We start from the raw sequence: 12114 nt of genomic DNA on the forward strand, positions 1-12114 counted from the left end.
TGAGTTTGAGCACCTTATATGTTTATTGGCCATTTGGATTTCTTCATTTTAGAAGCACTTATTCAATTATTTTACCCATTTTCTATTGGGATGTCTGTCCTTTTCTTTATATATCCTGGACACTGACTTCTGTCAATCAGAGATATTTTTTCCCACTCCGTGGTTTACGTGTTTCTTTCTTTATGATGTATTTTGAAGGTCAGGTTTTGTGTGTGTGTTTTTTTTTTCAATTTAAATCTAGTCAAATTTATAAGTCTTTTCTGGTTAGTGCTTTTTATTTATTTATTTATTTATTTTTAGAAAGAAATGAAGTTGGCTTTACTGGAAAGAGTTTCTACATCTGATGCTCTCAGTTTCTCATTGGGCCCGATAGCCTTATTAGGAATATTTCCTCTGCCCACAAAGCGGCTCAACATGAGAGTGTATCATCTGTTGATTATTGCTTAACAATATTTCCCCTTAAAAATAGTTGAAGATTCAACAAAACAAAACAAACAAAATACCCCAAACAATCAAAAAGCTAGCAGTCACTGTGAAAAAGATGGGGAAAATATAAAATGTATGCAGAAATGGTGGGGCACATACAAACCACATCTAATTAGCATGCAGCGGGACTTTGGGGTGACTTTGTAACAATGACCAAATACCTCTTTTCCTATCAATCCCTTAAAGCCTAAGAACTTCACCAAACAGCTTCCCCATCCCACTGCCTTCACCCAGGCAGACATAACCATCCCAGTTTTGGAACTCCCATAGCACTTTGGTCTCGTACCAGAAACACACTGTGAAAATTAAAACTCAATTATTAGAATTAGGTGTGCTCTTGCTAGGACTCCAGGTACTGAGCAGCCTCCTCCACTTGCAAAAGTGTCCTATTCATCTTGGTTTTCACAGTTCCTGGCTCATGTTTCTGGTTGCTGGTACTTGGGAAACTTTAATAAACAATTATAAATGACAATAATCCAAAGAGAACATAAGTGCCTTTTACTGTCATATGGGTGGCTAATGTTAGAACTGAGACTAAGAGCCTACATCCTGAGTCTTTCACACACAATGTCAAAGATATCTAATGTTTCCCTGAAGGATAACTCTTCTCATGTCATTTTCCTGCTCAGAAACAAGATAAAAAACTTAAAAACTTAAATGGCTCCCCATCACCTGGAGAACTCTGGACTCCTCTTAATATCTGCTCATCATCCCCAGTGCTCTCCATCTCTGTTCTACTGTATAAAGTAGCAATTTTTATATCACGTATTCCTGGTTAGTGCTTTTTATATCATGTATTCCTTTTCTTTTTAATCCTGGGATTTGCTTTTTATTTATTAATTTTTTTTCTTGGTGCTCCAATCCATTGATCATGAAGATAGTTTACAATGTTATATCCACAAAGTTCTAGTTTTGTTGTTCTCATTTGGGTCTTTGCTCCGCTGTGGTGTGCGAAGAATCCAATTCACTTTTCCCCAGTACAGATCACTAATTATTTCGTGAGCACTTACTACAAGGCATTCTGTCTTCCCCTCAGCTTTGCAGAGCCTCTTCTGTTTTCACTCAGGGGTCCACATACAAGGGTCCATTTCACAACTTGTTATTCCTTTATTAAAGAGTTCGATACTTTGCTAATAAAGTCATGTTTTTGCCTACTCACTTACCTCCTGTACTACTCTTAAGAGTGCTTAACTTATTCATTACGTGCGGAAAAAATGCCACCTCAAGCTCGTTTGGCCTGTGAACATTGCAGAAGATCAGTTCCTAGGCCACCAAAGACCCACCAAGGAGAGCATCCCTCAGAAACTCCGCCCCCCGGACGCCAACGCCCGCCTTTTTCTGAGGACGCAAACCGCGGCGCGGCCGGGCCCGGGCTCACGCGTCGCACAATGAACTGCGCCTGCTCCAACAAACGCCCCGCCCCTCCTCCCCGGTCTTCTATAAAGCCTCGAGCTTCTCCTCGCGAGAGAATTCGTTCTCATGCTCGCTGCAGGGGTCGGAGGTCAGAGCGAGCGTCTCGCGGGCCGTAGGAGGAAGATGGCGGTGGAGTCGCGCGTTACCCAGGAGGAAATTAAGAAGGAGCCGGAGAAACCGATCGATCGGGAGAAAGTATGGGGTCCGAAAAGAGGTGGAGGTGGGCCCGGCGGGGCGGAAAGCGCGGCCTGTGTGCGGAAGGCGGCGGTGTTTTGCTCCCCGGGCGATTCGGAGGCCGCGGCGTCTCCAGAGGGGAAAGGAGCTCCGGACTCGCAGCCGCTTTCTTTAACTTCTGTCCTTCCTTTTCCTCCTCTCGCTCCCAGACGTGCCCGCTGCTGCTGCGTGTTTTCACCACCAATAACGGCCGTCACCACCGAATGGACGAGTTTTCCCGCGGAAATGTACCGTCCAGCGAGCTGCAGATCTACACTTGGTGAGAGCAAGGGGGGTCGCGGGGTCGTGGCGTGGGGGGGGGGGGGTCAGGTATTAACATTAAGTAATGCCCTGTGCCAGTGAAGAAATACCCTCCTTGGTTTTGCTTTCTCTCGCTCGGGGTCTTTGGGCCCACCTCTCAGAAAGTTAGAGGTTTTAGCTGTTAGGTAAAAGGGGATTCGCCCATCTTGTAATACTGTTAGGTTTAATGTTCCAAGTTTTGGGTTGTGAAGAATTGACTCACCCAAGATTGCTATCACTGTTGTGACTGATTGGTACAAATATAATATGCAGATAAATAAAATGCAGTAGCTGCCCTTAAGGGGCTCATAGTCAAATAAATGAAAATCATGGGATATTTATCCTCAAGAGCATTTCTGTGTAATATTAAGCCTTGGGTGCTAAACATTAAAAAATCAAAAACCAATTGATTTCTGATCTGGTGCTTAATGGAAAAGCTTTTGATGTGTGTTTCCTGTATGGCTTGCCCCTGAATGTTTATCTCTTAGGTGTACCCTCTGTACCCCCAAGTCTGTCTAGGGCCATTACATATTGCAAGCATATCTTTAGAGCTGCATGTATTTCTTTAGTTTGACATCATAATGACTGTTTAGTAGCAGTAAAAGGTTAATAGTTTTAAAAATAAGTCTTGTGGTAAAGATATATATATAACATTACATTTGCCATTGTGATTTCTTAAGTCTGTGATTCAGTTGCGTCAATTATATTCACGTTGTGCAACCATTACCTATTACCAAAACTTTTTCTCCCCACCCCCCCCCCGGCAGAAGTTCTGTACTCAAGCAATAACTCCCCATTCCTGATAGACTCTAATCTAGTTTATATGAATTTGCCTATTCTAGATATTTGTGTCTACTTGTATAGTGGACTCATACGTATTTGTTGTGTCTGGCTTATTTCACTCAGTATAATATTTACAAGGTTCATCCATCTTGTTGCATGTAACACAACTTCATTCTTTTTTATGGCTGAATATTCAGTGTATCAATATACCACATTTTGTCTATCTACTTTTCTGTTGATAGGTACTTGAGTTTCCATTTTTTGGCTTTGTGACACTGCTATGAACCTGGGTATACAAGTATCTGTTTTGAGTCCTTGATTTCAGTTCTTTTGGGTATATACCTAAAGATGGGATTGCTGGATCATGTCGTTATTATATGTTTTAACTTTTTGAGGAACTGCCAAACTGGTTTTCACAACAGCTGCACCATCTTATAGTCCCAGAAGGGTGTGTAATTTTAAACTGCGAGTCCAGCATAGTGGAACTCGATTCTTTAAAGATTGAGACCTTATTTGTCTTTTGTAGGTACTTGTTAAATTTATGTAGTATGATTTTAGTGCATCATTCCAGGATAAAGTTCCAGGAAGTTTGATGTAACTTATGAGGAAGAACTGTTACTAATGTATTGATGAAAACCTCTGTTCAGAGATTAAATTATACTTCTTCCAGCGGTAAGAGTTCCTATTTGCCAGGTGCTGTGCTTAGAATCTGAGGGTATGAAGTAAAGAAGGTACCGCCCCTCCCTGCAGTAGGCTCAGTCTAATGGAGAAAGCAGATGAATACATACTAATTAAAATTAAGACTTTAGGGTGAAGATGGCAGAGTGAGATTGTTCCAGAGATCCTCTACTCCTAATCCAGAAGAAAATTGCAGAAAAATTCTGCCCTAAATTGTCCTATCCCTGAACTGCAACCAAAGAAAGAAAGATAGCCTTATGTTTTATCTCAAAATGATGGCAAAAGACAAAGATTCTAAAAGACTGAGTGGTTGGTGTGACAGCACAGAGCCCTGCCCCCTTTTCCAGAAGCAGTACTGAAGGAAGATAGTCAAATCTTGGGAATTCTCCATTTGTAGAAGTAGATTGAGGGACTAAGTAGGCAGGAAATAAGAGAAAAAGGAATGGAGTCCGGAGGAGCCTAGCAGAAGTGAGTTGAGTTTGCCAAAGTTCAAGGCACGGTATGAAGTTGGGGGAACAAGCCAGACACCACAGGAGTGGTCAGTCTCCTATGCTTGGGTGGTCATTGAACAGGTTATTGAAAGAGAATTACCTAGGTAGCTGTATCAGGGTTCAGCTAGAAAAATGGAATCAGTAGGAGATCTATATGAAGAGATTTATTACAGAGAATTGGCTTACATAATTCTGAGGGCTGTCTAGACACCTAAGTCCCCAATCTATGGGGCGAGCTCTAAGGAAGGGCCAGGCTGGAACTCTTAAGCAAGAGCTAAGACTGCCCACAGCAGCCTGAATTTCTTCAGGGAAGCCTCTGCTCTGCTCGTAAGTCCTTTTCAACTAATTGAATCAGGCCTACTCAGATTGATTGAATGAGGCTGACTCAGATTGTCTAGGATAATTTGTATTTAAAGCCAACTGGTTATAGACTTTGACCACATACACAAAATACCTTCTAGTAACACCTTCGTTAGTGTGATTGAATAACAGGTTGTAGCTTTGCCAAACTGACGCACAAAACTAAGCCTCACAGCAAAGACTTCAGTCCCAGGAGAGCGCTTGCGTTCCTCATCCATGTCCTCTAGCTTTGGACTAGTGGTCAGAAAGCAGCACTGGCACTCCCACCTGTTGGTCTAGGGAGATGGACTTCAGGTTGGAAGCTTGTAGGAGATTTCACTGTCAGAGCTGGTAGCAGATGTAAACCAAATTCCCCAAGTTTGTTAGGAACAAGATGACAATATGGAAAGTATTTTTAGAAAGGAAGAAAGAACGCTTTCTGGTATACATCGTAAATATGTAGGTGGACCAGGGGATAACTGATGTGGAATAATTAACATCAGAAGATCAGGTTAAATAAAAAAAAAAAAAATCCGTCTTGCCTCAAACTTCATCGGGACAAAGGTTAAAATAGCCTGGGGAGGGGCGCCTAGGTGGTTCAGCCATGAAGCGCCTGCCTTTGGCTCAGGTCATGATCCCGGGGTCCTGGGATCGAGCCCCGCATCAGGCTCCCTGCTCCGCGGGAAGCCTGCTTCTCCCTCTCCCACTCCCCCTCCCCCTGCTTGTGTTCCCTCTCTCGCTGTCTCTCTCTCAAATAAATAAATAAAAAATAGCCCAGGGAATTGTTGCAGAATAGAACTCTGACAGAGTAAATAAAAAGTTACAAAATTAGGAGGTGATAGGGGTAACTGAATCTTTATTTGAAATTTTATAATTCCTTCAATTTTACTTGTTTTTTCTTCTGTTAAACTTAAGTAAACGCAAATTTTATTTAAAAAATATATAATATTTGAAACATGAATTATAGTTTTGTATTATAACTTCAGTATGTATAATAATGCTTGATAATCTTAAGATTTTTTTTCTGTAGCATTGTGTATATGTAAAAAGATACCTACAGTGATGTTAACATCACTGGTTATTACTGGTTGGTGAGATTTGGGATATAATTTATTACATTTTTGCATGTGGCTTTCCCCCCTCTTTAAATAATATGGAAATGTGTCAAGTGAAGAAAGGCAGTTATGCACAGCTTCTCACTTCTTCCTTGCATGGCCACATAAGAGCGACCTGTGGCCTGGAAAGGTTTTTTTGGTTTGGGTTTTTTTTTTTTGCAGAGAGATAAAGAGCCCTCAAATCCTGTGCTGGGCAGATGTCTTTGGGAGTATCTTTCCCTTTTCTGGGTTTGATGTGTTCTTTGTTCTGCCTGTGTGCCATTGTATGGCACCTGACCTGCAGTGTCTTGTTCTCAGAGGTCTTTTACCTGCAGCACAAGAAGGGTGCATGCAGACTATCTGGGCATCAGCTACAGGGTAAGACCTGCACTCTTTATGAAGCAGATCTCGTGCTGTCTTTTCCCAGTGCAAGTAAAGCATCGTTCCCTCCATTGTCTCTGTGAGTTGTGTCTGTCTTGGCAACCCCAGCACCTGCAAACTAATGCAGTGGGTTGATATCCTGGGATTGGGATTGCTGCTCCTGGTGGAAGGCATTGTTGTGCTGTTTGCTATCCTCCAGGTGGTTGGTCTCCTCTCCTGGTGGTGGGGACAGGTGTCACTTTGACATAAGTTTTATACAGCAACTTTTTAAAAACTGAGATGGAGATGAGTCAAAGGCAGTTAAATAATGAGGTAGAAATCAGTGATGGTGGGGAATGGAGAAAATGATATGATCTGTATTTGGGAGGTAGAAACAACAGGATAAAGATGGGAGGAACTTAACAGTGCTTACGGGTTTATGGCCTGAGCAATGAAGTGGGTGATGGGAGGGTTTTTTTGTTATTTTTCTTTAAGTAGGCTCCCACCCAGTGTGGAGCCCAATGCAGGGCTTGAACACAAGACCCAAGCTGAGATCAAGTCAGATGCTCAATCCACTGAGCCACCTAGATGCCCCAGTGGTGTTAGTTCTGATGGTACTAGGAGAGAGCCAGGGCATGTTTGGGGGGGAAGGCTCTTCAAAGAGTATCTGGTGTCCTTTGTTTTCATTTTATAGCCCCCTATAGGCAAAGTTGTTTCAGTTCCACATCATCCATTTCATTCTTCCAGTTGTCATGAAAGAAAACTATAAAATTTACAGTTAGGGTTCGTTAACGATTTCCAAGATGCTCATATTTCGAAAGATTTTTCCAGGTTGTGCCATGTTAACTCAAAAGTCTGTTTTAAGTTCTGAGTTCAAATAAATATTTGCAGGACAAGAATATGTATTGTGAAAGGAACCTATGCTTAGTCCTAAAGAAAATTTCATGTTTCATTGGTCTTGCGGCTCTATCTGCTGTAAAACTCTTAAGATTCCATCTTTAGAAAAAATACATCTTTATGAAAATGTTTTCCTATCACTGATTCTAAGATGCATTCCAACTTTAGACATGACGAAATGTGGAAAAGTACATGCTTTAGAAATATGGAAATAAAATTATTTTAATAGTGTGGATTAATTTGGACTAGTTACTCTTAAAGAAGTAAATCACTAGGCCAGTAAGATGTTACATAGCAACAAAAGGTAGCAGATGTAATCCCTGAAGTCTCCTCTTTTTTTTTTGGATTGGTGTATTTATTTATTTATCTATTTTTCTTTTTTTATTATTGACATATAATGTATTATTTGTTTCAGGGGTACAGGTCTGTGATTCATCAGTCTTACATAACACAGCGCTCCCCACAACACATACTCTCCCCAGTGTCCATCACCCAGCCACCCCATCCCCCCACACCCCTTCCCTCAAGCAACCCTCAGTTTGTTTCCTGAGATTAAGAGTTTCTTATGGTTTGTCTCCCTCCCTCTCTGGTTTCATCTTGTTTCATTTTTTCCTCTTTTCCCCTATGATCCTCTGCCTCGTTTCTTAAATTCCGCATATCTGTGAGATCATATAATAATTGTCTTCCTTTAATTGACTTATTTTGCTTAGCATAATACCCTCTAGTTCATCCATGTTGTTGCAAATGGCAAGATTTCCCTTTTTGAGGGCTGTGTAATATTCCATTGTGTGTGTGTGTGTGTGTGTGTGTGTGTGTGTGTGTGTGTGTGTGTGTACACACACCACATTTTCTTTATCCATCTGTTGATGGACATCTGGGCTCTTTCCATAGTTTGGCTATTATGGACATTGCTGCTATAAACATTGGGGTGCAGGTGCCCCTTCGGATCACCACATTTGTATCTTTGGGGTAAATACCCAGTAGTGCACTTGCTGGGTCGTAGGGTAGCTCTATTTTCAACTTTTTGAGGAACCTCCATACTGTTTTCCAGAGTGGCTGCACCCACTTGGCGCCCATCCCTGATGTCCCTTTTATCACTAATAGTCTGACTTTATAATTCATCATTTCAATCATTGAGGCTGGTAAGGGGAGTTTATGGGGGCAGATAGGATTATTAGCTGCTTTAAAATCAAGTATAGGGGCGCCTGGCTGGCTCAGGTAGAGCATACGACTCGACCTCAGTGTTGTGAGTATGAGCCCCATGTTGTGTCGGATTACTTAAAAATAAACTCTTAAAAAGATAAATAAAAAATAAAATTAACTCAAGTATAAGACCTTGACAGCCACAATTCTAACAGGTCACAATTCAGACACATAATTAACTCATTATATGTCAATATTATTGTTATATTGTCGATTAATCAAATGTAATGTTTTCTTTTTAAAAAATTCAGGATGGATGCAACTTTGAAAGAGTTGACTAGTTTAGTAAAAGAAGTCTACCCAGAAGCTAGAAAGAAGGGCACACACTTCAATTTTGCAATTGTTTTTACAGATCCTAAAAGGCCTGGCTATCGGTAGGTAACTTTTAATTTTTAATTCCTATAATCACTTTGGTTTTTATATGTTTTAATTGATAGGGATAACCCCTCCCCTTTTAATGAATCTCTTTGGTGGGGGGGGATGTAAATTTTATTAATATCTGATGTAGCTTAATGTAGTAATTAATTTTTAACCGTGCCATAACATAATGGAGCAAATCCAGTCCCGTGTTTACTTTGCAGTGCGTATTTAGTTTCATTGACTTGTGATCCGTTAACAGTTGGGTCTCCTTTTCTGCAGAGTAAAGGAGATTGGCAGCACCATGTCTGGGAGGAAGGGGACTGATGACTCCATGACCCTGCAGTCGCAGAAGTTCCAAATAGGAGACTATCTGGATATAGCAATCACACCTCCAAATCGGGCACCACCTCCTTCAGCGCGCCTGAGACCATATTAAATTTTATTTACTATTTCTTGAATTATTTTTCATTGTTATGTAAAATAAATTCCTTTTCTTCCCCTCATCATTGCCATTAAGCCTTCAAAGTCTAAGCAAATTGTAATGCGTCTATCTAGGAATTAGATTTGGCTGTGTTACGTACGATATGGATATTAAAGAAAGTCCATATGTTTCTGGTCTTTCTGTAAAATACGAAGAAAAGTGCTCTTAGCATCCTTTGTAAAATTGTATTGTTAAATACATGTGTGCAATCAACTGGAGTGTGAAAATTTATGAAGGCATGGGAACAGGGTTTAATGTAGTATTTGGGGTTTATGCTGAGTAGTGGAGGCTGGTATATGTTTAAACCCAAATGGGGCAGAGTGAGAAAGCCCTGGGATGAAATAGAGGGCAAGTTTGTGGCCTGGACTGTTGCCTGCGGTTAGAACGAGGGTGAGGTGGCATTTTGGAATAGCATGAGCTGAGGCAAGTTGAAGATGCTGTGTGTGCTCGAAGAAATAGGCCTGCCTACAGCAAGGTACAGCGACAAAAAGAATGGGTGCCACGGTGAGGGCTTTTTATGTTTGAAAAATAGGGAGAATAGCGCATTTGGAAGATAGGAACCAGTACAGAGGAAACAAGGGTTAGCACTTAGGGTAAAGGTGGAGAGGATTACCTTGAAGGTCTAAAAATGGATGAAAGAGGAATCTTAGGATCTGGGAGCAGAGCCAGGGATATGGTGAAGTTGAGTAAATAGAGGCTATTGATATGTGGTGTTACTGGTGCCGGGGACTGGCTTGTATCTGAGTATCTGGAGAGTCCGTATGTGTCGTGGTTAAGACCAGCTGGCCTAAACATTTTTGCACCAGGAGCTCTGCAGCCTTGGGCAAGTTACTTGAATCTGTTTGTTTTTATTTGTAAAATGGCGAGGACAGCCCATGGGATTGTGGCGATTAAGTATTTCCAGAGGCCTGACCTGTAAGAAACAGTAAATACTAGCTGTTAGCTATAAAGTAGTCAGAGCTGAAGCCACATCTTTTGTGGCTCCCTTACGTTCCCATCTTGAAGTTTCTAGAGTATGGCCGGTGTGTAGTGAGTCTGAATTACCATAGTCTGTTACAGTAGGAAATGGAAAACGTATATTCCAAAATGAAAAAATAGGTGCTAGCAGTGATTTTCAGTCAGATTGCGGTCATTTTATTTTGTACATAACAGAAGCAGCCTTTTAAATGTAATGGTTCCGTGGAATTGGTGTCTCTGTTGCAAAGCCCATCACCAGGTGGCAGAGATCAGCCCAGAACCCATATCTGGTGCCTCTTCTCCTCTGAAGTTTACCCCAAACCCTTAGATTTTTTTTATTCATTCAGACTAGATAGACTTGAGTTCTGTCAGTCATAAAGTAATTTAAACCGATTTTGATTTTGATTTTTGAGAAGAGCCATGGTTACCCTCCTATTTGGGGGAAGACACCGATTTACTATGCAGAAGAAGAAGGCAAGAACTAAATACAGGACCTTCGTAAGCCAGTTTTTGATACGGTGTGAACTACAATGAGGGCTCTCTTGTTAACTCCAGGTTATTACAAAGATTTTATTTATTTGACAGAGAGACACAGCCAGAGAAGAAACACAAGCAGGGGGAGTGGGAGAGGGAGAAGCAGGCTTCCCGCCAAGAAGGGAGCCCAATGCGGGGCTCGATCCCAGGACCCTGGGATCATGACCTGAGCCGAAGGCAGACGCTTTTTTTTTTTTTTTTTCCCTTGAAGGCAGACACTTAACAACTGAGCCACCCAGGTGCCCCTCCCAGTAGTTTTAAAGCAGTTTATTTACTTGGTTCCAACATGGGATTTTTACTTTAAAAATTTCAGTCTTCTACCAAAAGTAAGTTAAAGACTGCCTGATGGGTTTATTATTGACTATAATGCTAAGAATCAGATGACTTGTACTTAGTCCTTATTTGCCTCTGGCTTTGGTAAGTATGGCTTATGGGTAAGTAACTGAGCTGTTTCCTCAAATATAAGATAGAAATAAATGGTCACCATGACAGCACAGTGCTCAGTGCTTAGTATCCTGACGGCTTCTTGCTCGTAAGGTATTTCTGGAGTTGAAATTTTCCCTTTGGAGTATGTGTTCTTGCTCATGTGTTGCCTATAATTTGCCTATCTTTTGAGTTTCCTCACAGTGTATGTGAACTTGGTATTTTAGGTTATTTACCGGATCTTTAATAGGGAGTCTTGCTGTTACATTCATACTTAGATTTTACGAAACATTACACCCACAGTAATCGCTCGGGTGATGTTTGAGGCAGTGGTGGTGCGGGCACGTGTGTGCGGGCACGTGTGTTCGGGCACGTGTGTGCGGGCGCGTGCGCATGTGAGGCGGAGAGCGCTATTACACTGTTAGTTTAGGTTTACAATTCTAAAACTTAAACTGTTAACTCTTCAGTAAAGAGCTGGACTCAGCCTGCCTCTTGCTATTCAAATTCCAGACTTGAGTCCTCAGACTTTGAGAAGGCCACACCCCGAAACAGCTCATCAGAAATGCAGTTAGTGCTGGGTTGTGCTGGGCCTGAGGAACTCGACTGTGTGTCTCCTCATTGAACCTTCCCAACCAAGCTGCAGAGACTAGTTCCCATTTAGAGATGAGATTGAAGCCTGCTTTAACTAGCATGTCACAAGTGGGTCACATGAACCTAGGTACTGAACAGATGTTGAAATAGACATTTCCAAAAGTAGTGTTCTTTCACAGTTTACTTTATCCTCAACTGTACACCCTGGCTTCCACCCACACCACAGGTTACTGTTCGTTTAGGGAGGTTAATCCTCTGCAACTGATTCTGCCAAGGTGCATCGTCTTGAGTACGGACCGGTTTCAGTTTTTATACGAACCAGAACGCCTGTCTTAAATGATATGGTCCTGGCTTCCAGTTGGAGGGTCAGAGCAGTCGAACACGGTCTGTGTGTTCCAAGTTGTGTTCTATTGCTTGGATACAGGTTGTTTTGCCAACAGCTGTAATTTCTTGGGAGTCTGCTGTGGAACAAGCCTGAAGGAAGTATATTTATTCATGGATTTTCTTACCC

The 12114-nt window shown here is 41.6% G+C and overlaps 1 protein-coding gene across 1 annotated transcript; it reads left to right on the plus strand.

Annotated features, from left to right (window-relative positions):
• Positions 1 to 1950: 1950 nt before the first annotated feature.
• Positions 1951 to 9311, plus strand: SAP18 (Sin3A associated protein 18). Its single transcript, XM_028107316.2, has 4 exons — positions 1951 to 2094; positions 2283 to 2392; positions 8509 to 8631; positions 8897 to 9311. The coding sequence occupies exons 1-4, from the start codon at positions 1966 to 1968 to the stop codon at positions 9051 to 9053; spliced, it is 519 nt and encodes a 172-aa protein (XP_027963117.1). The 5' UTR covers positions 1951 to 1965; the 3' UTR covers positions 9054 to 9311.
• The last annotated feature ends 2803 nt before the right edge of the window (positions 9312 to 12114 follow it).

Source organism: Eumetopias jubatus, unplaced genomic scaffold (genome assembly GCF_037043125.1).
Source record: "Eumetopias jubatus isolate StellerSeaLion01/CBP00866 unplaced genomic scaffold, mEumJub1_p1.0 scaffold_3, whole genome shotgun sequence".
NCBI classification, from domain to species: Eukaryota; Metazoa; Chordata; class Mammalia; order Carnivora; family Otariidae; genus Eumetopias; species Eumetopias jubatus.

What these genes read in the sequence shown, in the direction of transcription:
- SAP18 (XM_028107316.2), top strand. Translation starts at nt 1,966, where the DNA reads ATGCTCGCTGCAGGGGTCGGAGGTCAGAGCGAGCGTCTCGCGGGCCGT. An exon ending in AACCGATCGATCGGGAGAAA is followed by an intron (nt 2,095 to 2,282) that starts GTATGGGGTCCG and finishes TCTCGCTCCCAG; the next exon opens with ACGTGCCCGCTGCTGCTGCG. An exon ending in CCTAAAAGGCCTGGCTATCG is followed by an intron (nt 8,632 to 8,896) that starts GTAGGTAACTTT and finishes CCTTTTCTGCAG; the next exon opens with AGTAAAGGAGATTGGCAGCA.